Source organism: Acinonyx jubatus, chromosome B4 (genome assembly GCF_027475565.1).
Source record: "Acinonyx jubatus isolate Ajub_Pintada_27869175 chromosome B4, VMU_Ajub_asm_v1.0, whole genome shotgun sequence".
NCBI lineage: Eukaryota > Metazoa > Chordata > Mammalia > Carnivora > Felidae > Acinonyx > Acinonyx jubatus.
The window spans coordinates 80,126,666-80,151,667 of NC_069387.1; the positions used below are offsets into that span (position 1 = coordinate 80,126,666).

General features: G+C 36.4%; 2 protein-coding genes across 4 annotated transcripts in view; both read left to right on the forward strand.

Moving 5' to 3' along the window:
• Positions 1–6,242, forward strand: part of LOC106970341 (olfactory receptor 6C1-like) — a 164,173-nt gene extending 157,931 nt beyond the window's left edge. For both annotated transcript variants that reach the window (XM_053226345.1, XM_053226346.1), the window contains exon 2: positions 311–6,242. In XM_053226345.1, the coding sequence (XP_053082320.1) occupies positions 311–1,279 (969 nt within the window). In that variant the 3' untranslated portion in view covers positions 1,280–6,242. The remainder of the gene's footprint in view (positions 1–310) is intronic.
• Positions 1–7,827, forward strand: part of LOC106970340 (olfactory receptor 6C3-like) — a 165,644-nt gene extending 157,817 nt beyond the window's left edge. For both annotated transcript variants that reach the window (XM_053226348.1, XM_053226347.1), the window contains exons 2-3: positions 311–397; positions 6,610–7,827. In XM_053226348.1, coding sequence (XP_053082323.1) covers positions 6,655–7,593 — 939 coding nt within the window. In that variant the 5' untranslated portion in view covers positions 311–397; positions 6,610–6,654 and the 3' untranslated portion in view covers positions 7,594–7,827. The remainder of the gene's footprint in view (positions 1–310; positions 398–6,609) is intronic.
• The last annotated feature ends 17,175 nt before the right edge of the window (positions 7,828–25,002 follow it).

Here is a 25,002-nt window from a genome sequence, read left to right on the forward strand (position 1 = left end):
TCAGGAAAACCTAGGTTAAAATCCCTGTTTTCTCATTCAGGTATATGATTTTGACAAGATTTTTAAAAATCTTTTTAGATTCAGTTTCCAATCTGTGAACTAAGGACTTTAAGAAAAATCATTCTATGTAAAACACAGAGTGTGGTATGTAGTAAAACCTTACTTTAAAACATTTTATCTATTTTTATTAAGTTGTCTTAAAGACCTCTATATTAAATTAAATTTGTTTCTTGGCAGAGACAAATTTCAGCACTATCTATCTGTGTAACCGTCTTTTCTTTAATCCTTCTATTTGTGTTTTCTACTCTAGATTATACAAGAGAAGAAAAATATGAGAAACCACACAGAAATAACAGAGTTTATCCTCCTGGGATTGTCAGATGACCCACAGCTTCAGGTGGTGATCTTTGTCTCTCTGCTCATCACCTACATGCTCAGCATCACTGGCAACCTGACCATTATCACCCTTACCCTGCTGGATTCCCACCTCCAGACCCCCATGTATTTCTTCCTCAGAAACTTCTCCTTATTAGAGGTTTCATTCACAACTGTCAGCATACCCAAGTTCCTGGGCACCATGATGACTGGAGATAAAACCATTTCCTTTAATGATTGTATGATTCAGTTATTTTTTTTCATTCTCTTGGGAGTCACTGAATTTTACCTTTTGGCCGCCATGTCTTATGACCGTTACATTGCCATCTGCAAACCTCTGCATTACATGACCATCATGAATCACAGAGTCTGCATACTCCTTGTCTTTGCTTCATGGCTGGCTTCATTCTTAATCATATTCCCGTCACTTATGCTGTTCATACAACTTGATTACTGTAAGTCCAATGTTATAGACCATTTTACCTGTGATTATTTCCCCTTACTACACCTTTCTTGTTCAGACACAAAATTCCTAGAGATAGTGGGTTTTTCCTGCGCTGTGTTTACTCTAATGTTCACTTTGGCGTTAATAGTTCTGTCCTACATATATATCATCAGAACAATTTTGAGGATTCCTTCTGCTAGTCAGAGGACAAAGGCCTTTTCCACCTGTTCTTCCCACATGATCGTCATCTCCATCTCCTATGGCAGCTGCATTTTCATGTATATTAATCCATCAGCAAAAGACAGAGTGTCTCTGAGCAAGGGAGTTGCTGTGCTAAACACCTCAGTGGCCCCCATGCTGAACCCCTTTATTTACAGCCTAAGGAATCAGCAAGTCAGGCAAGCCTTCATGGACAGGGCGAAAAAGATTATATCTTTCTCAAAAAAAATGAAGAAATAAAAGTGTTATTATAATTAAAGGCACATGATGAGCAATTAAACAAAAGTAGGGCCCTTCCAAAGTTTATTAATATCTACACAGCCTCACTGGAGTTATTTTTTCTTAATTAAACTTTTATTACCAGCAGTTTACTGAGGAGACATATATATATACATGTTTTTTCTATTTAAATTCCAATCCATCTTTCATGCATTTCCCTTCCTTTGAGCTAGTCTTCCCACTCTGTAACCATGAGACTGGCCTCATTTCTTATAAATATTTTTTAATACCAATTCTTTCAAAATCATACTTAGAAAATCAAAGAAATGCATAGAGAGACCCAAGATCAATGAGTTAAAATTGTTTTATGATTTTACCAGGAAACACTCTTTCAGAGAATTCAGAAAATATTGTCATGTGTAACATTCTTTTTAATTTACTATATAAGTATCATAAATATAACTTAGTCTTATTAGAATGTTATAGAGACTATCCTCTCCATTTTATAGCACAGTTAGTAACTATGCGAAAAAAGTGCAATTAAAAAAATAACAATTATTTTTTTGAGAACTCTAAAAGTATTTCTCAAGTACTGAGTTTAACTTTTCTGTGCCATAATTAATTGAAAACACAATTATAAATATACACTTACTTAGGAAAAACTTGAAGCAGCCCCTATTTTTGGAACTCCATAATTACCATATACACCATATCAGCTCTTTTAAAAGCCTAAAGAAATAAATATTCCTAGATACAGATCGAGTACATATACTGTGTTTCAGTAGTGTATTTAAATGCTTGATGTTAAACAGCTCTTTTTGAAAATCAGTTAAGTTATAAGTTTCTTATACCTTTTGTGGCTGTTTTGATATGAAAGCTTACACATACAATTCATTTAAGTGCAAAAGATGCAAAACCTTATTTGTTTCATAATATACTTTGTTAATAGAAAAATCATTTTAATGGTGCCTGGGTGGCTCAGTCAGTTGAACATGCAACTCTTGATTTAGACTGTGGGATTGAGCCCCACTTCAGGCTCCGCTCTGAGCGTGGAGCCTGCTTGAGATTCTCTCTCTCTCTCTCTCTCTCTCTCTCTCTCTCATGCACACACACATGCTCACACCAAAAAAAAAAAAAAAAGTAATTTTAACAAAAATAAGTTACATACCCACTCTCACTGCTTTTATTCACTACTCTACTAGAGGTTCTATCCAGGGCATTAGCACAAGAATACTAAATACATTTAAAACTACTGGAAAAGAAGAAACAAATAAATCTTTCTTTGCAAAGAACATTATTTTCCTCCTATGGCCTTACTGCATTTACACTAAATGTTTCTTAACCCTGACATACTCCCCTCCCAGATATCTGCATGGGATAAGCCAGACATCCACATGTCCCCTCAATAAGGCCCACCCCAATGATACTACTTGAAATTTAGTGGCTCCCCACTTCCAAGATTTTTAAATTTCCTCTTCCTTTACAAAACATTAATTTACAAAAGACCATATAATGTACTAATCAATTATGTCCATTGTTTACTGTCTGTCTTATACCCCTCACCTCATGAAAGCAGGGATCTCTGTCCACTTTGTAGACACAATGATGTGTTCCAGCAGTGCTGTGCTGGGACCTGCCTTTACACTTCCCAACAGCCAACTGTGCTTGTGTCTCCTCAATTCTGCATTCATAAAGGCCACATCACCTGCCAGGGTGCGAGACTTTACATCTGAAAAATTGATAAACTCTACCGATGGGCTCCTCACCTCTACTCACTGAGAGGCAGTTGTTAAACATTTACTGGAAGTCACTATTCCTCCTCATTTAGAACATGTGTCTGCCATGTAGTGGGTATTCAATAAATATTTTTTGAATAATGAATAAGTTTAAATAATGTAGAATGGCTCCAGTGTCCTAGCAATCAGAGCCCTGACTAAATATTTTGTCCAACAGAACCACATACTATTTATATAATAATGCACATGACATTTAGCTTTTAAAACAATGTTCAAATAAAATGTGTGTTTCATCATAACTAGACAACTTTGAATGACAAAGAAATAGTTAACTGAATATTTCTAATGCATTTGGTGCTCATTTTTTCTTTTATTTTACATTAGGACACTTGACAACTACGTAAAAATCTATTTCCTTGATTTTTCATGAAATCAGTTACAACATTTCTAGTTAAGGTTTTCCTAATGAGCTTTCTAATGGTAGCAATGGATGCTCTAATGGATGCAAACCCTTGTTTTTCTCATAGAAAAATTCTTACAACTATTTGGGCTACACTTAATAATACATGAGATCCAACATCATCTGTCAATTGATAAACTTCTGAGATTATAGATTTAATTTGTAGAATAATAGCTCAATTAAATGGTGGTGCTCAGTAAGTAGGAGGCCAATCAGACATCCTGAGAGGTGGGAGGGGACTTACCTATAAAGGATGATAATGTATCACTGAAATTAATTAGTAATATGCACTGGAATTATTTAGTAATATGATGTCAGTTAAGGTTTTCAGAGAAAGTGTTTAATAATTTTTTTTTTATTTATTTTAGAGATAGAGCATGAGCGGGGGAGAAGGGTAGAAGGAGAGAATCCCAAGCAGGCTCTATGCTCATCACGGAGCCTGGGCTTAGATCTCTTTACCCTGAGATCATGGATACAGACGAAATCAAGAGTCTCAACTGACTGATTGTTTTACTGGTTCATAAATATTCTCACAATGAAAAGATGTCATATGCACAAATATAAACAAGGATTTCATGGAAGTAAATAACATAATGAAAGAAAGTAGTCAAAAGGCAATAAAAGCCACATTAGCAGGAGCTTTGGGAAGGGTTTCCCTAAATTCAAAGGGCCAATACAGGGATAAACCTTCTCATGTCTTTAATTGGTTGTCCATTTCAGAAGGCAATCAAGTCACACTAGAAATCCATAGCAGCATTTTCTACCATTTCATTCTGCTAAAGAATTCTTCTCGGGGTTGCCAGAATTCAAAGGATATAAGGACACCAATTCTACTGAGGAAAAGTCCAGAGTTTCTGGGAGAAAATGTGAATTCCTTGTATAATCAGAAGGGTGAATTCCAAGTCCAGCTCCCACACACTCATTATCACTCTGTTTATGTATTTGCCTATTTACCTCATAAATTTGCTTTTATACTTCTTAATCAATGTTTATAAAAATGATTCACCTGTATCTTTAATGATTCTTCTCCTTGGCACTCAGTTTACTTAATGAATTCCCCTGGGCCAACAAAAAGACATAGTTAAATAGGTCCAGTTCCATTTGTATGGCATACATTGAAAGGAACATTCCTTATTTTCTATTTTTCAAAGAAGCATTTGCAGCAAAATATAGCAGTCCCTGAAACTAGGGAAAATACTACTTAGATTTTATAGATGTATAATCAGAATTACAAATTACTGATTTCAAATGTTTACATGAATAGAAAGAAAAATGATTTAATAAATCAGTGTGTTGTACTATATGAAAAGAGGCAAATGGGAGAGTACTTTACTAGCCAACCCAGGTGTAACTGAATTAGTACATGGAGCTTGATAAGAGATGAAAAGCCAGAATGAGTTGTACTACAATAAAATGTTTTCAGAAATTCATAGTATCAGTAATGAAGGATATCGTGAGTCACATATAATTAATCTACCAACAAAGAGAATTATGATCCTTAAGAACTTGAAAAAGCTAAAACAACAAACTTCTTTTGAGAGCACAATAGAAATCAAGTCTTTTGCTAACTCAATTTAGCAGCTCTGAAATTATGTAAATATTTAAGCAAATCAGATGACAAAATTTGAGATTAAATCATCCAGAAGAACCAGAGTAAGTAAATTTTTCATTCAATATATATGTCTTCATTTTATACCAATATCTTCAAAAAATATTATTTGTATATGTTTGGGGATTTATAAACTTTTCATTATTAAAAATTAAATAACTGTTTACTACCAAGAGACTATTAATACAATGTTAAAGGAGGAACACAGAAATAAATCTTGGATTGTCCATTTCTTTCTAACTTGAAATCATATTCTGTTATAAAAGTAGGGTTTTTAAAAAAATTCCCAGGGCACATGGGTGGCTCAGTCAGTTAAGCAGCCATCTTGGGCTCAGGTCATGATCTCATAGTCCATGAGTTGAATAGAGTCCTGCGTCAGACTCTGTGCTGACAGATCAGAGCCTGGAGCCTGCCTCAGATTCTGTGTCTCCCTCTCTCTCTGCCCCTTCCCACCCCTCTGCTCGTACTCTGTCTCTCAAAAATAAACATTAAAAAATGATAATAAATTTTTTAAAATTCCCTACTGGAAAGGGTGTCTGTTATTTTGATTATCTACATGTTTATCTTCCCTGACAATACTGTAAAAAAAAAATGTTAGGCATTATATGAATTAAACTGTTTCCAGGATATTATTTATTTTAGTAATAGAAGGAATAGAAGGGTACCTTCTTGGCCGTTTGGCCTTTTATCAGAAAAGGAAACAAATGATAAGAGAGAGATAACATCAATCAAACCCTTAAGAAAGTAATTTATGAGATGAGGCGCCTGAGTGGCTCAGTCAGTTAAGTCTCCCACTTTGACTCAGGTCATAATCTCACAGCTTCTGCATCCTAGCCCCATGTTGGGCTCTGTGCTGACAGCTCAGAGCCTGGAGCCTGCTTCAGATTCTCTGTCTCCCTCTCTCTCTGCCCCTCCCCACTTGGGCATTCTGTCTGTCTCTCTCTCTCTCTCTTAAAAGTAAACATTTAAAAAAATTTTATTCAAAAAGTGATTTATTAGAGAATGTGAACAAAACATTCCCATGGATAAACATGTATGTTCTAAGTGAGATGATTACTATAGTGACAAGTTGTTTAATCTTGTGAAAGTTCCCTCAACCATGTAGCTTCAAAATATAAAATGTGAGGGCAGCCTAAATCACTCCTATAAGATTTCAAACTCTATATTTAGATTATCCATAATCCAGACTAGTTTTATAGTCCTGAGGAAAAGAAAAGATCAATCAGAATATTTTCATAGTTTTATAAAAAAGAGAATAATTAGAAGCTTAATCTTAAAGAAACATTAGAAGAAATAGCTTCTGCTTAAATGCTAGCAAAAGACATTTTTTTAATCCATGGCCTGTGATTGTGTATACTCAACAATAAAAGATCAATCTTTAACTTCAGATCATGTTATTACTTGAATGTAAGGTCCAATAGAAATTGGACAGAGTTGCTGAAGGGGAACATGTGTTTTCGGCTTTCATAGATTATTCATCATCATGGATATTTTAAGATTTTATATTCCATCCTCAATCTTCTTTTAACTCTTTTATTTTCTATAGGGGAACATACAGTCTCTGTTTGAAAGTGGGGAAAAATGATCAGCGATGAAAAACCACACAGTACCCAAAGAATTCATTCTTCTAGGGCTATCTGATGACCCAGAGCTCCAGACTGTGATTTTTCTCTTTTTAATTATCACATATATATTAAGTGTCACTGGAAATTTGACCATCATCACTCTCACCTTGGTGGATTCCCATCTACAGACCCCTATGTATTTCTTCCTCAGGAACTTCTCTCTATTAGAAATATCCTTTACAACTGTCTGTATTCCTAGGTTTCTGGGCACAATTATCACGAGAGACAAATCTATTTCATACAATAATTGTACAGCTCAGTTGTTTTTCTTCATCTTCATGGGTATAACTGAGTTTTATCTTCTCACTGCCATGTCCTATGATCGCTATGTAGCCATCTGTAAACCCCTACATTATGCAACCATCATGAACAAAAGAGTCTGCATTTTACTTGTCTTTTGTGCTTGGCTGGCAGGATTCTTAAATATCTTCCCACCAGTTATTCTTTTTCTCCAGTTAGATTACTGTGGCTCCAATGTCATCGATCACTTTGCTTGTGACTATTTTCCCCTCTTGCAGTTATCTTGCTCAGACACATGGCTCCTAGAAGTGATTGGCTTTTACTCTGCAATAGTCATACTGCTTTTCACTTTGGCATTAATAATTCTATCCTACATGTTCATCATGAGAACAATTCTGAAACTGCCTTCCGCCAGTCAGAGAAAAAAGGCATTTTCTACGTGTTCCTCTCACATGATTGTCATTTCCATCTCTTATGGAAGCTGCATATTCATGTATGCCAATCCTTCCGCAAAACAGAAGGCATCATTGACCAAAGGAGTAGCTATTCTGAATACCTCTGTGGCTCCTATGATGAATCCATTTATATATACCCTGAGGAACCAGCAAGTAAAGCAAGCCTTTAAGGATACTGTCCAAAAGGTTATGTTTTTCTCCAGTAATTGAAGGCATTAGTAGCATTACAAGAATGAAGTGCTTGGAAATGCTTTCTGTTATTCACACTTTCTCAAAACTCCCTTTCCTTTACTCGAGTTATGTGTTTTCCCCTTTTTTTCCATCCCCCTATTACAATTTCCCAATCATGGAACTCAATAAATTTGATAATGTGAATATCGTGTCAGAATTTTCTGTACATTCAAAAGTTTTATTCAAATGTATTTGAATGAAGTAATAAAATTGGGTTGATGATTATGATTTTGAATGGGAGTGGTTTGATTTTGAAGAGACATGGGCTTTAGGTTGATGGTAAGTGTGTAAGAGTACATGCAGATTTCTGAACTTTTCATTCTTACTAATAGAAATGAATGTCATTAGAAAATTTTGATTCTATTTGTCACTTCCATGAAATCAATTAAACATAATCATCAGGGGATTGGGAATAAAATATTTATTTAAAGGTTTTAAAAGATTAGAAACTCATACATGTTAAAAATCTTTACCGATAGTAATTAAGATGCTAATGAGGAAGGGGAGAAGCAAGAGAGACAGGGGTAGAAGATAACATAAAATTTTCCAGCAATTCCTACACTCCTGATCTACTGTTTTCTTTGTACTGAAATATCTAATCCTGACAACAACTTTATGAGGTACTTTTAATCACTATTCTTTTCGGGGATGCCTGGGTGGCTCAGCCAGTTAAGCATCCACCTTTGGCTCAGGTCATGATCTTGCAGTTCCTAAGTTCTCCAGTAACTGAAGGCATTAATAGCATTAGAAAATGAAGCCCGGTGTCGGGCTCTGTGCTGACAGCTTGGAGTCTACAGCCTGCTTCAGATTCTGTGTCTCCCTCTCTGTCTGCCCCGCCCCCGCTCAACCTCTCTCTCTCTCTCTCTCTCTCTCTCTCTCTCTCTCTCTCAAAATAAACATTAAAAACAATTTTAATTACTATTCTTTTTTAGTCAGAGGTATTTTTCGTTAGGTAGATCACATACCTCCAGAAATTAAAAAATACTTTCCTCATGTAAATATTATATATTTTAAACTATGTTCAACATTTAATCTACCTCTCTAAGACTTTAACAATCCCCTCAATTGGATATGTTTTTCTCCTCCTTTTAAAGAATGAAACATAGAAATTCATGGTAAATAAATAATATATATGCCCAATACACATTAGAGCGAGGATTCAGATCAAAGCTATGCCCCCAATTAAGCCACTGTACCAATTCCTGGGGGAAGAGAGATAGTTTACAATATAAACATTACAAGAAAACTTACAATTTAAGAATAGGGTGCTATTTCTTTCACAAAAGTACTTACTTTCACAAGAGTACCAAATATGTCCACCAAAATGCCACACTTGGCTTATGGGGATTCCTCTCCAAAATAACATCTCTCAGAAATTAACAATTCAGAAGATAAGCACCTCTTGGAATTAAAGTTAGATCCCTACACCTAAAACCAGAAAATTGCTTTCACCAAAGAAACTCAGACTCCCAAACTTTTCCATTGGTAATCTCAGATATAACATATAACTGTATGATAATGAATGTAGTATCTCATTGGCAAGGCTCTTGTCATTTTTGTTTGAGCACTGAGTTATCCCCATCAACAACCACAGACATAATCATAAATTATGTGATTGATGATTTATTATCTCACTCATAGATATTATTTAGTCATTCTCCATCATTCTGAATTGAGTCAGAGTAAACCTTTGTATTCTTAAACATCAGAACTTTGCAGTGTTCATCATGCCTTACATCTCTCTCTGAGGGTAGATCTCCAGTGCTAAAATTCCCATGTTCACATTGTCTTTTTATTGCCATCTATAAAATTGGATGTATATTGCAATAATTTACAGTCATATAGAATCACATGAGCCTCCCTGTACAGTATGCTTATCAATATGGTTAGAAGTTTTCACAATATACTAGAATTTCATTTTTCTTGACTATATTAACAGACTATGAGCATTTTTCTAGCAAAAGGAATACTTGTTCATTATTGCCTACCGAAGGGCTTATTGTAGTGTAGTCATTTACTCAAATATTTGTTATAATTTAACAAATCAACAAATGGATGAAAGTGTCAAAATGCCTACTTTCTATCTAAACTATTGATATCTCCTGCCTTGAAATTCTCATTCTTCTGCTCTGATATCTTATTTAAATAAGCTTCTCTGTCTGGGTTTTCTAGGACTCCTTGTTTTCCAGACCCATAGAAATTGCTATAACCCTTAAAATAATATCATCACCTATTAAATGCCTTCCTCAACAGACAGGACCTATCTTTTCTTTATAGGACTACCTCCTGGGAGCTCCACTGTGGACATATTTAGGGCAAAATCCTATCTTTTATTCATTAAGATACAAGATGGACCCCTATGACTCCCATGGTATCACATTCTTAACTTGAGATGTTTTCATATAGACAACAGTTGAAATATAACAATGGTACTCAACAACATCATTTACTTAATATGTATCAGCGGCTTCTTGAGGCAGATTTTTTTTTAATTTTTTTTAAAACGTTTTATTTATTTTGGAGACAGGGAGAGACAGAGCATGAACAGGGGAGGGGCAGAGAGAGGGAGACACAGAATCTGACACAGGCTCCAGGCTCTGTGCTGTCAGCACAGAGCCCGACGCCGGGCTGGAACCCACAGACTGCGAGATCATGACCCGGGTCGAAGTCGGCCGCTTAACCGACTGAGCCACCCAGGCGCCCCACGCTTTTAAGGTCATCGTAGCAGTTCATCTACTCTATCATTCATTCTATATAGTCCCCACAAATACAATTCCACTTGTGCGACCTTGGAAATATTAGCTAAACTCTCAATGAGTCAGTTTCCTAATATAAAAATTAGGGAGAATAATAGGAATTTCATCATGTGGTAGCTGTAAATATTTACTTAGACAAGGTTTACAAAAGAATTACAAACATGCCTGTTACCTTCCAAGTGTCTAATTATTAAAACTGTTACTGTTATCTTCAATAATGTCAATTTAATTAAATGTCCTATAGCACATGCAATTTTCTCAAAAGTAATTTGGCTTTATGCATCACAACAGTGTCTGCAGGATAAGTGTCCTTCTACAGTGCATTGTGTGGTACTCCCTCATCTGTAAGCTAGAGATTACAATAATGTTTACTTGATTTATTGCTGTAATAATTGAGACTTCTCTTTTGAATATCCCCACTGTGAAACATTTTAATGAACTTACATGTTTTGATGTTCCACATTCTGTCAAATATATCTATGTCTATGCAAGGACTGCAAAAATTACATTATCAATTGTCCTTGAAGCTACGATTCTAAATGTAATTTTAGTTCTGCCAATCAGGAATATTCATAAAAGATACAAATTTTAAACTTTGTTGTAGTTAAGCATCTACACTGCTGATATAGATCATAGCAGATGACCCAAATTTGTAGCAATAGTTCTAGATTACAGAGGAGAAGACCCTGTGAAGGCTCAATATTTTGAAACAGTTTTGAGATCATTCCAGGCTAAAATCTGCCCACAGGTCTCATCAATAATTCCTTAAGCCATATATTACTCTATTGTAAACAGATTCATTTTTAATGAATTACAATAAATTCTGCGGTCTGCAACTAACTGCACTGGATATATAGAGAGCATATCCAGGTAACATACTCTCAAAGCAGTAAGACTCTGGACTCAATTTATTAATCTGGTTTGGTCTGAAATCAGCAATGATTCTATCAAACAATGAAACACTGGTAGTCCACATTGACACATTAACAAGAACTCACCTAGAAGTAAATGCCTACTAAAAGCAAGGATGAATAAGATTGGAAGGAGGATTGATGCAGGAGCTGGCTGCTTCCAAATTCATCAGACAGCTTAAAGAAAGGAAATGCAATGTTAATGTTTCAAGTGTCTCATAACTGAAGAGATGACATAACTAATATTAAATCCTACAGTTCCCCTTAATTGTCAAGTTGATTTAATTCACAGCCTCTGCACATGTCTTATGTGTATGCTAGGGCATTGATTGGGAAAAACCAATCAGTTGGGAGCTGATCACTGGAATGAAAGCATCTCTGCAGATTCAGATAACTCTCCATTCCTGAATGTGAAATTACCACCAAGACTCCCTTGTCAACAGAAGGAACCACCTTCCTCGACTTCATGAAGGTGACCATGCATCACTTAGAACCTCTATAATTACCTCACGTGAAGGAGTTAGCTTCAAATTTTTTCTATGTGTACATTCACCACTCCTAGACCATTTTCTGGCCTATAATATGTATCAGAATCTAGTATTAACCAGGAGATGGTAAGCAGGTACAAACTCAGAAGGAAAAGGCATATTACATATTGAAAATTTTTACCTGTTTTGGACAGCTTATTTTAAGATAAACTTGGGAACTTATGTTTGGATGGATTTTCATGGCACATATCCAAGAAAGAAGAGACATAAGATTGCATTGTGCTGAATTTTGAAATGAGTGCATCCATCGGAAATTCTGGGTTTGCTACGCCACCTTAGATAGATAGGAAAGTTCCACTAGATTCTCATGTGACTACTGAATTCATGGTTCAAAGCTAACCTATAACAAAAAACTGAAATGCCATAAATTCCTTGATATGGAGTTTACAATCAATAGATTGATGATACAGATAGTTTGGAAAGCATACATCATGCTCAAGCTACTCATTAGCCTCTAAACTCTACTCCCTAAGACACCAAGAGTTGAAACAAATACAATGACCTTTTCCTTTTTTAAAACAAGGAAAAGAGGAAGAGGGGTTAATGATTAAAGTGGGAGATGTTGTTATTAAAGCATCCCTTAAATATCACCACTAATGTCTCCTTTCAGTCTTCAAATGATGAGAGCAAGTTATTACACAATATTGAAGCATGTGTAGAGTGGAATAAAAATGGCCATCCACCAAAGTTTGCTTTGTTTTAGGAGATTCAACATAGAAGTCTAGGATAGAATTAAAATGGCCAGCCCGCTGAGGTGATTCTTACTCATTAACAGCAGCAGCAGCAGCAACCACATTAATCATAATGTCTTATTATGGAAGCCTGATTTGAATCATCATGAGGAATCACAAACTTTCATCCAAGGCAGATTCAAATCAATTTCTAGAAAAACACCATCCTCTGTGAAGCAGAAAGTATTCTGTTACAGTTTAAGAGTGACTCTGCATTCCAATTGGTTAACATATAGTCTAATATTAGCATCAGGAGAATTTAGTGATTCATCACATGTTAACTAACTGGAATTTAAAAACTTAAAACTACAAAACAAAAGAATATATGCATCTTTAGAAACAGAAAGTAGACAGTGATCACCTATGGCTGACTGGACTGAGAAGAATGGAGATGACTGATAATGGGTATGGAGTTTCTTTATAGGTATACAAATTCTCTAAAACTGATTGTGGTAATCGTTCTACAACTCTCTGAATGTACTAACAAATACTTCAAATGAGTGAATTGTAGGGGCACCCGGGTGGCTCAGTCGGTTGAACATCCGACTTCGGCTCAGGTCATGATCTCGCGGCTCGTGAATTCGAGCCCCGCATCAGGCCTGGAGCCTGCTTCGAATTCTGTGTCTCCCTTTCTCTCTGCTCCTCCCCCTCTCATGCTCTGTGTCTCTTTCTCTCTCCTTCAAAAATAAATTAAAAAACATTAAAAAAATTTTTTAAATGAGTGAATTATACGATACATGATTTATTTTTAAAAATTAACAAGTACATCACAAGTAAAACAAACAAACAAAAAGAATGACCCTACAGGTTTATGACATGCATACAGTGAATTTCATGGTTAATTTAAAATGGCTAGTTACTAGAGGAAGAAAAACTGAGCCTGCTTCACAGATAGTTCTACCTCATATAATATAATTGCTACAGATAATCTGTTGAGTCAATGAATCCCATTTAGGAATGGCCCTAAACCACAGTTAGGTACAATGTTTTTCCAGTGGGAAAATTCAAGCGGTATATCTTGTCCTTGTTTCTAAGAAGTTTACAGCTAGTTAGACGTAAGATGTTATATTGTTTCATGAACATTAGTCAATGATGTGTTGGATAGCAAGGGGCTTAGAAATATCAGAGTATCAATAACAAAAAGAATTAGGAAAGTGGTACTTGAATGAGCCTCTCATAGTGGAACCAGAATATGGTTTGTGGCCCATGTGACTTTCCAACAAATACTCGTCTGAAAAGAGATTTATAGTGATCAAGAGGATAAGATGCCCCATTTTATGAAAGCCATGCAGTTTTCCTTAACCATTTACTTCAATATTTGATTAGTAGGCTCATGGATCAGAATATTTAGGGGAGGCTGGGTGGCTCAGTCTGATAAGCATCTGACTTCAGCTCAGATCATGATCTCGTGGTTGGTAGGTTCAAGCCACGTGTAGGGCTCTGCCCAGAGCCTGCCTTGGATTCTGTGTCACCCTCTCTCTCTGCTCCTCCCCAACTCGGGCTTGCTTTCTCTTGCTCTCTTTCTCTCGGTCTCTCAAAAATAAACAAACATTAAAAAACCGGTTTTATTGTATTTTTACTATATTTATTTTTGAGAGAGAGAGAGCAAGCAGGGGAGGGGCAAAAATAGAAGATGACACAGAATCTGAAGCAAGCTCCAGGCTCTGAGCTGTCAGCACAGAGCCCAACACAGGGCTCAAACTCATGAACTGCGGGATCATGACCTGAACAGAAGTTGGACACTTAACCCACCCAGGCGCCTCACATTAAAAAAATTATTTAAGATTATTTAGGTGTTTGTGTCCCAAGTGACTTATTAACAAATACTCATCTGAAACGAGGATAACATGACCCATTTTGTGAAAGCTATTCAGTTTTCTGAAACCATTTACTTCAATATTTGATTAGCAGGCTCATGGAAAATATGGCTATGGGGCAATGATTACATTTATGTGTAAGTTACCTGGATGTCAAACCTGTTAGTACTTGAGACGAATGTTGAGCTTTTGATATTGCTCAAATGCTAGAGGCAATAATCAACTACCTTACAGAAAACTAGTAAGTTTAGACTCCTTTCTTCATGGAGGGGACTACAATGTGCCCTTCAGAAAAGGTATTTATTCTAAATATATATTTGTTTTTGCTTTGCACAGGATTCCTTCCAGCAATACAATCTGTAGGTACCTATTTGTTTTATCGAGTCATGATGACCTAAAAAAAAATTTATTCTGAAAATGGAACTCATTTGACAGTAAAAGAAGTGAGACAACACATTGATTTGTCTTACTATGTACTATGTCATCCAGAAATAACAAACATAAAAGTAGCTATGATGATAAATTTGGGGAAATATAAGAAATATGAGTACTAATTTAATAATTGGGGCTTGTAGGAAAAGTCTACATGCCAAATATCCCCAGGGATCTTATTACAATCACTTATTAGAATCACTGTTTAACTGCTATATGAGAATGGAACATACATGAGAGACAGATCAAGTATACCTTTATGCAAGAATATTTTGTTTCCTCAAAAATGAGGTTTAGGTCATCATGCCAATAACTAAATAAGGTGCTGACAGGAAAAAAAATATATATATATATGTATGTATGTATGTATGTATGTGTATATATATATATGTACACACATGTATAAATATATATACGTGTATATATATACATACATATATGCATATATATGCATATATATGTATATATATGCATATATATGCATATATGAATATGTAATAAAAGGATATGCATCAAGAATATATAAAAAAGAAGTCTCTAGATGCAACAATAAAACAAAGTTTAAACAATGGATAAATATCTAAATATAAGTGTTATCAAAGATAATATACAAATGTCAAGTTAGCACAAAGATACTCAACATTTTGGTCATTAGGAAAATAAAAATTAAAACCCTAATGGGGTATTGCCATGTATCTATTACAATGAGTATTTTAGTCATTTAGCAAACTGTCTTTTTTTCAAAGACAATATCAAATGCTTGAGGCAAAACTACAGAACTTTCCAAACTGTGACTGGATTACAAATTGTGCAGTCACTTTAGAAAGCAGTATAAGTTGCTGATAACATCCAACATACAGTTAACAAAAAGCCCAGCAATCCCACTTCTAGTTATTTTACTCGTGTTTTGAAATAATTTCACACAAAGCATCATTATTCATAGTCACCATAAATTGAAGACCACCCACATGTTCTTCAGTATGTAAATACATACACTAACTGTGATGTAGGATCTAAGAGAACACTCCTTGGACTAGAAAGCAACCACATACTGATTGAGCAATAAACATGGATGAAACATAACTTCAGTTTATGTGATATAATCCTAATCCAGAGACTACGTATTAGATAGTTCTATTTGTATGACATTCTGGAATGGCAAATCCGTGAGGACAGAAAGCAAATCCATTGTTGTCAGGGTTGAGAGAGACAAAGGGTTGACTACAAAGGTGTATCATGAGGGGATTCGTGAGATAATGCACCGATCCCATGTGGTTCTATGGGGTGGACACATGACCCTATGCAATTTTAAACACCCATAGAACCTAAAACAGCCCTAAGTGTGTGCGTTTCCTAAATGCAAATTACAAATAATCATCTAGGATGTTGGTGGGACTCAAGAGGAGCACACACTGTGATATGACTCTCACAATCTTACAAAGAATAAACTCTAGACTAGAGGACTGAGTTGGAAGGATCAGGAACTTATGTTCATTTTATATAAATTTGTTGCTCATTACTCACAGAGTCCTTATTTACACATTTGTTTACTCTCTAGCATGTATTTATAAACCCTAAATCAATTCAAGGGACACTTTTTTGAGCTAGTCCAGGACATGGGCAGAGCAACAAAGGTTTTGAGTTACCCATCACACCTGTTGCCAGCTAAGTTTAAACAAGGTGATGCTCTGCCTTCTTGTTTCAGTTCTTGTACCTTAGGCAGAGTCCTTTTCATGGCCAATATGATGCCATACTTTTCACATCTTTCTGTTCATTAAAACAGAATAATCGGTTCAATAAAACATAAATAATCATTAAATGGTTATTTCACTGCTTCTAATGGCCCCAAAGCACAGTACTATACCACTCAGTGTTGAGAGCAAGAAGGGTGTGATGTGACTTACAGAGAAAATACCTATTGGGTGAGTTTGGGCCAGGCATGAGTTCTACGGTGTTTGGCTTGATGTTAATGAATCAACAACATACTACATTCAGAAAAAGAAAGAAGAAATTTATTTCTCTGTATGTGAGGCCTCTCCTAAAAGTGCTAAAGTAAAAGCTTTACTGTGTTATGAAGCCATAAAGAAGATGGAAAGCAGGTAAATTTGTAGATTCATAACATGAAAACAGATTTTTTTTCTTAAGTGATAATGACAGGGGTGCCTAGGTGGCTCAGTCGGTTGAGCATCTGACTCTTGATTTCAGCTCAGGTCACGGATCTCGCAATTCATGGGACTGAGCTCCGTGTCTGGCTCTGTGCTAACAGCATGGAGCCTGCCTGGACTCTCTCTGCCACCTTCTCTTTCAAAAGAAATAAATACACTTTTAAAAAGTCATAATGACAGCATTATTGTCAACTGGAACAAGCCAAAGATATTTATGGTCCTGTTACCCATGGTTAGGAAATGGGAAAATTCTCAAAGAGTGACAAAGTGTGAAAAAATATTAAACTTACAGGTGAGGCAAGTTATGCAGATCAAGAGGCTGTGAAAGTATTTATTAAATATATCCAAGATGTTATTGAGGGGTCGGATTATGTAAAAGAGCAAGGTTTTAGTGCTGATGAGACTGGTCTGTTTTATAAGGACGTTGGAAAGCTAAGCCATATAGCATGAACTACATATATAATAACAAATAGTTTTTCTTGGTGGAGATGTTGTGACAGAGGCTTGAAGGAATTTAACTTCCTATTTCCCCTAGGAACAAAAATTCAATATTGCTAATTCACTGTTGTGGCAAATTTATGGACCATAAGCACCTGGAATAATGAGAATCCACACTCTCTACAAATGTACTTGTGTAGACACAGATATATGGATATAAACCTATGTAGATGTGCATACATAGATTAGTTCATACAAAGGTCTCCCATAACTGTCTACTGACAGACACTAGGAAAACCTCAGAAATTTTTTTACAGATGGAATCAGGTTGAATGGACCCAGGAGCCAATTGAAAGGGTAGCCAATAGCCAAAACTGGAAACGATGAAAAACAAAAGAAAGAATGTAGTATTGAATTACAACCTAAAGAATAAAAATCATATTCATTACTGCATACTGAAATAAATAAATGTATAATTAAATGGAAGTGGAAAGGGTTAATTTTTTTCTTACACAAGAATGACAATTAGTAAACAGAAAAAAATAAAAAAAACATACAAAACCACTGTCTTAAAATTGTTAGATGAGGCAGTTAATTAGGTTCTAACAGGATGCCTGGAAACCAGCAAAGAGGAAGATATGGACAACTCTGAAGAAGTAGAGGCCCGTCTTGGCAGCACTCCAATACAAAATCACAAGGAACCAGATCAAACCAGACAGGCCCAAGATGGGTGACATACCAGGCCAAAGTTTACAGTATTCCTTCATTATACCACATTGCCATACTAAAATCTTCTACCTAACGGTGCCATGAACAAATGAGGAAGAAAAAGCACGTACAACCAACATTCCTGAAGAGACCACCCTGCCTCCAAGAAATCCCTGCCTCAAGTAATGAATATCCCAACCCCTTGTTAACAACTGTCAATAAAAGATAGAGACCCAAACCCAGGGATGTAGCTCTCCTTTGACCTCTCCTGCTTTCACATCTCAAGAGTGTACTATTTTAAATTTTTTTAATCTTTATTTATTTTTGAGAGAGAGAAACAGCATGTGAGCAGGGGAAGAGCAGAGAGAGGGGGGAGATACAGAATCCGAAGCAGGCTCCAGGCTCTGTGCTGTCAGCACAGAGTCCAATGCAGGGCTCGAACTCATGAATTGTGAGATCGTGACCTGAGCCGAAGTTGGACGCTTAACCAACTGAGCCAATTGGTGCCCTGTCAAGAGTGTACTCTCACTTTAATAAACTTTCCTGCTTGTACTGCTAATGAGCTATGTTGTGTCTGTCCTTGAATTTTCTTTTTTAAATTTTTTTAATGTTTATTCATTTTTGAGAGAAAGTGCGCAAGTGCGCATGCACGCGAGTGTGAGTGGGGGAGTGGAGGAGGGGCAGAGACAGAGAGGGAGACGCAGAATCCGAAGCAGGCTCCAGGTTCTGAGCTATCAGCACCAAACCAGATGGGGGGCTCGAACCCACAGACTGTGAGATCATGACCTGAGCCGAAGTTGGCCGCTTAACCAACTGAGCCATGCAGGCGCCCCTGTCCTTGAATTCTTTCTCGTGATGAGACCAAGAGCTTCTGGTGGCATCTTCTGGATGGACTGGGTAAAGGCCTTAGGACCCAAGGTCTCCTCATTTCTCACCAGGAACAAAATCACGATAATAGTTCTGAAGCAAGATCACTGTCAAATGTTAAAATTAGGGAAATATTTTATAAGACATTTGATCTGATTGAGGAAAAGCCCTTAAGATGTGCTACAAAGCATGGCTTTGTTTATGACAGAAGATAAAATGAACTAGGAGAGCCACACAAGCAGAAAGGAGTGTATTAATCATATGCCATATATAAATTTTGCTTGTTTTTTTTTCAGTTTTCATTTGTTCCTTTATAATTTTACATATATTTATTATTTTCCATTTGTATTTCTTTTGTAAAATGAAGGCAAACACTAGATATTCTCTTTTTTTCTTTTCTCTCTGCATACTGGATAACCAACTGATGAATAGTAACTTTCAATCACTGGGGGAAAATATGGTCTCAGGTGTGAATTTCAACGTGAACTAAAGCTAAAATACAAACATGCGGGTCCTATCATGAGTAAAGTGATATGACATACCAAAAGTTTAACAGTCTTCAATCTTTAATGGATTTATTTTTAAAGAATAAAAGATTAAGTTACTTGTTTATTTGGTTATTCTTAATTAACAGATTTATTATGTATATTCCATTCCATCAATCTTTATGCACGTTGCAATCTGTTACTGTTGAAAAAGATCATTGTAGAGAGCAAATGGAGTACACTCATGTCAAGCAGTGACCCATGTCAAGCAATGACAAAGCATCTGAAACCTGCTTTAACCTTGCTTTATGATTGAATAAAGCTGGTATTATGGAAAACACAATCATGTACACACCTTTATAGTGTGCTGGCATCATTGACATGAAAACAGATTCTGCTAAAAGTTTTGAAAGCACATAAGTTGTTATGCTAACTGGAGATATATTATTGTTTAAAAGTGTATTTCTTCTGGGAAAAAAGTGTATTTCTTTTGGAAACTGTACTTTGCATAGTGCCCTTCAGAAATCCATGCACACCTGGAACCTATACATAGGGCGTTATTTGGAAACAGGGTCTTTGCAGAGATAACTGACAGAGAGCACACTATACCACCCCAAAACATGTCTCTCTTGTGGAGGATTATTTTGAGCTTTTTTTTTTTTTTAAGAAATAGCAAAAGTAAAGCTCTGAAAACTGAAAGTCAATTTTTCTAAGACATCTACATTTATAAGGGAAGTCTCTATTTGTAAGGGTGTCTCTGTACCTTTCTGTATCAGAAAGTGGGGGGTGATCAAATCTCTGGAAATTCTTATCAAACAAGAAGGTGGCAATTCAAATCTACATAACAACCATACCCTCTATTATCCTGCTTTGCCTGGTCCCTCCCCATTCCAGAACATCATCTTCTGTCTTTAACTGAAGAAGTTAGTTACAGTGGTGTCATTGGGCCATTCTAAAGAGTCATTTAGTTTTCCTGAATCTCTCCCATGTATACAGGTGGTACACATGTTATTAAATTTGTTTGTTTTTCTTCTGTTAACCTGTCTTTTATTACAACATGGTCTCAGCCAAGAATCTAGAAGAGTAGAGGGAAAAGTATCTTTCCACCCCTACATAATCAAGTTAAGATGAGGTCATATACATTAAAGCAATTTTTCATGGATCTTAATGTAATAACAGTTTCCCAATAATATATAATTTGAAATAATATTTTGGCCTACATGTAGACATCATATAAATATTATTGTGACAATGTTTGTAATCAAATGAGCATATTTATGGCACATCCTTCAAGTTCTTGACTTTTATCATTAATAGATTACTATACTTTGAGCCTAAAATAGCTGGTCTCTTTGAACAGTGTCTTCCTACAGTGTGTGCATTTAGTACTACTTAGTCACACACCTTAAAAAACCTCACGTTTCCCAAAGAAACAGTAAAAATATTGTAAAATTTTTCTTCAGAATCTCTAGCAATAAGATTATTAAATAACCCTAATTTCCATTTAATTTTAACTATTTACATGACTTATGGAATTCCAGAAGTAAGTAGCAAAAGAGGACTTCAACTACTTCCACTTTAACTTCAAACTTTGTAATTGATGAAATTCTTCTTTCCAGCTTATCTCTTAACTCACACAAAGGCCCTGTGGGCAAAACAATCTTGAGGGGAACCAAAACTAACCCCTCAAGCAATAAGAACTGCCCTGAGCCAGCACTACTCTGCATGAATGGCCCCAAGACAATGATTGATTTCAATTGACTGCTTACCTGCACTTACCCACCCACTTTTGCCCACACTTCCCTGGCATAAATCTAGAAGTATTTTTGGCACTTTGGAGACAGACTAGTGGGTGCTAGTCCACTGTCTTCCTGGTGTTGGGCTCACTGAAATAAATTCATTTCTTGTTTCACCACCTTCACTTGTTTGCTTTTGGATTTTGTCAGTGGTGAGTGGTCAAACTTGGTCTGTTTGGGAGCCCTGGAGCCAGGTGCCCATGTACCCTTGCACTCTGGCTGCACTAGAAACTAAATAGAAGTCTCAAAGAATTAATATAAATGGAATATTATAGATGTCTTTTCAGATCAATGCAATGAACAACAAGATGATGTGTAGGGTGACATCTATTGCTTATACTTGACGTGAGAAAAGGAATCTAAGATTTCTAAGATAATATAGAATTCCCACCCATTGCTGTAAGAAGTGAAAATTATGCACACATACAGAGTCTTTGTCTCTGTATTTTCAAAACCTAAGCTTGAGACCAACACATAATAAACATCTATAAAGTTATTATCGGTGAATAAATGATAATGATTCTAATCACGGTCAGGTTTACTATGTCATCATTCAGTCGAAAGATGTAAAACCTTAAAGACAAGTCCGACATCTCTTACGGTATAGAATAATAAAGACTTCAGCTCCAGTCTAAAACATTGCAATTCTTAATAGTTTCCTCAGATTAGAGAAAAAAGTCACCTGTTCACAATTTAATCTGTTGCCATTACAAAACTGCTACTCTCTGTTACTTGATTAAGTTTCTTCTCCTTGTGCAGTTATGGATTATTATAAACATTTCAGGCCATTATCACTGAAATATTCTATTCTAAATTTTACACTATTTGAACTATTGTTTAATGCTGGCGTCTCGAGGACACCAAACTCCATGGTACTTTTCATTTATTCATTCAACGAATCCCCCAACTCCATTGTGGAGACAGCAGATAAAATTATAACTAGCCTCAATAACATTCCTAAGATCATGTTGTCTTGTCCACCAGCTTGCAAAGACATTGCATGAGCCTTCATTTTAACATAACTTATTTCATTTCAGATGTTAAGATAATATTTAAGCAGCAATCCATAAGTTATCTTGGGGCCTCAGATCCTTAGAGAAATGTGAGTTGGTATATAGAAATTAGTTGATGTATGTCCTTTTTGTAAAAACTGTACAGTGGATCCCGGGATTATTCTTTATTATCAGTATTTTGTGTATTTGCTTACAAATAGAAGATGACATACAGGAAACAGATTGCAAAGACCTTTGAAAAATACCAAAGTACTTACATTTAAACAAATTAAAGAAGCTATTAGAAATGGCATTGTCTAGGGGCACCTGGGTGGCTCAGTTGGTTAAGCAACTGACTTTGGCTCAGGTCATGATATCACGGTTCGTGGGTTCCAGCCCTGCGATGGGCTCTGTGCTGACAGCTCAAAGCCTGGAGCCTGCTTTGGAGTCTGTGTCTCCCTCTCTCTCTGCCCCTCCCCCACTTGCGCTGTGTCTCTCTTTTTCTCTCAAAAATAAATAAAATGCAAAAAAAAAATTAAAGAAATGGCATTGTCTAAACCAGGCATATTTACCATACTTATCGTAAAAGTAAATACGTCTCTAATATTTTTTCTCAGGAATATAATTTTTCTCTAATAAGATAAAGTGGTGTTTTGTACAAGTAATGGCAATTATGCATAATGCTATATATGAATAAAATTAAACCACATAAATTTATAGGAAATATAAAATTGAAGAACATTTTTTAAAAAGTTATTTATTTATTTTAAGAGAGAGAGAGACAGACAGACAGACCATGAGCAGGGGAGGGGCCTGACTCAGGGCTCCATCCCATGAACTGTGAGATCTTGATCTGAGCTGAACAAAGACACACTCAACCAACTGAGCCACCTACGTGCCCCTAAAAGAAAAACATTTTTTAAATGCTACAATTTGAGAGTTTTGTGTGACATTTTTGTTCATTATAACATAAATATTTTGTGACTGACAGGACTACATAATGTTTTGTGTTCTTATATAGAAATCTTTTAATAACTTTTTTCATATAGTCAGATCAGACACCAAGTAATCTAGAAGATGCAAAATAATTTATTTCATGTGTTAACACTAAAGAGATATATTTTATGTTTTACTTTTGCACAATGTGAATTTTATATAGTGAAGGTTAGCATCTATTATACAAAGGCAGAAGCCAAAAACATACATATCTTGTGACCACAACGAGGATAGATGATGGAAAGTAGAAATAATTCCCTCCCAGCAATTTTGTAGGTAAAGCACTATAGTAATATCATTAACATATTAAATTAATTGGTAATCGTGAGTAAATATCAATCCTTTTAACAGCTCTGAAACCTCTGATGGATATAGAAAACAAAGGAGACATTACAGACTTAACCAGACTGACTGGGCAGTTAAGCTTTTCTTTTTTTTTTCTTTTTTTTTGAATGTTTGTTTATTTTTGAGTGAGAGAAAGACACAGTGTGAGTGGGAGAGGGGCAGAGAGAGAGGGAGACACAGAATCTGAAGCAGGCTCCAGGCTCCAAGTTGTCAGCACAGAGCCCGACGCGGGGCTCGAATTCACAGATTGTGAGATCATGACCTGAGCCGAAGTCGGACACGCAACCGAGCCACCCAGGCACCCCCAGTTAAACTTTTCTTAAGATGATCTTAGAGGATAGCATCAGTCCCAGAATGGAAAGACCCTTTCCCTGAGGAGAAGCACAGGTCCCATCACACCAGGTCCCTGAAGTTTGGAGTTTTAAAAGGCAGCAGGCCCAGCTAGTGTAAAGCTCAAGGTGTACTGCATTGCTCCAGGCAGGCAAGTGACCCAGATACAGTGTGAATTCAGCGATCTAAAAAATGCCTGGGACGCCACAGAGGAAACAATTCACCCCTCTGAAACTGCAAGCAGTTTCACTGCTTAATAATTCACTCCCTGAGAGCAACAAGCATGGACTCCCCTCACTAGGAACCAAGGAGCAGGCTGGTGCCAGTTCCCTCCCCCACCCCTCAGCAAAAACCAACTTCAGTAAACAGCACAGCACCAATACTGGCAACTCAACCTGCTTACACCAAGTCCCAAGTCACTGTGATCCACCAGGACTGCTTTTCTAGGCCCAGTCTGCCTTAGGACGAGCACAGCAGGCCCTCCACAAGAAAACCAGCACAAACCACCACATACGCCACATCTACTGACCACAGAGTTGTGCAAAGTTTCAGCTTTAGTGGAAATACTGTGAGGTCTCTTTTAGCAAGCAGATCAGAGCATACCTACTTAAAACTCACCATACTCTGGCCAAGATCCAAATACTTCCCACTGCACGCAAGGAGAAACTCTGCAGAGAACTGACCTGAGGGATAGAGCAGCCATAACACAACAGCAGAGTGCACGAAGCATACACCAGAGACACTTCCTGAAGGATCAGGCCTGGGCAATATATGACATCTTCTTCATAAAACCATTCCTCTCAGGACCAGGAAACATAAAAAGGCTTTTCTAACTCATAGAAGAAGACAGATGCCTGAAGAAAATGCCAAGACTGACAAATTCCTCCAAAAAGAAAGAAAAACAAAAGGTCATGGCCATGGATGAAATTGAAACAGATATAAGTAATATATCACATCCAGAATTTACAACAACAAGGATAAGGGTACCAGCTGTCCTTGAGAAAAGCATAGAAGACACCAGGGAATCCCTTACCACAGAGATAAAAAAAGCTAAAGACTAATTAGGCCAAA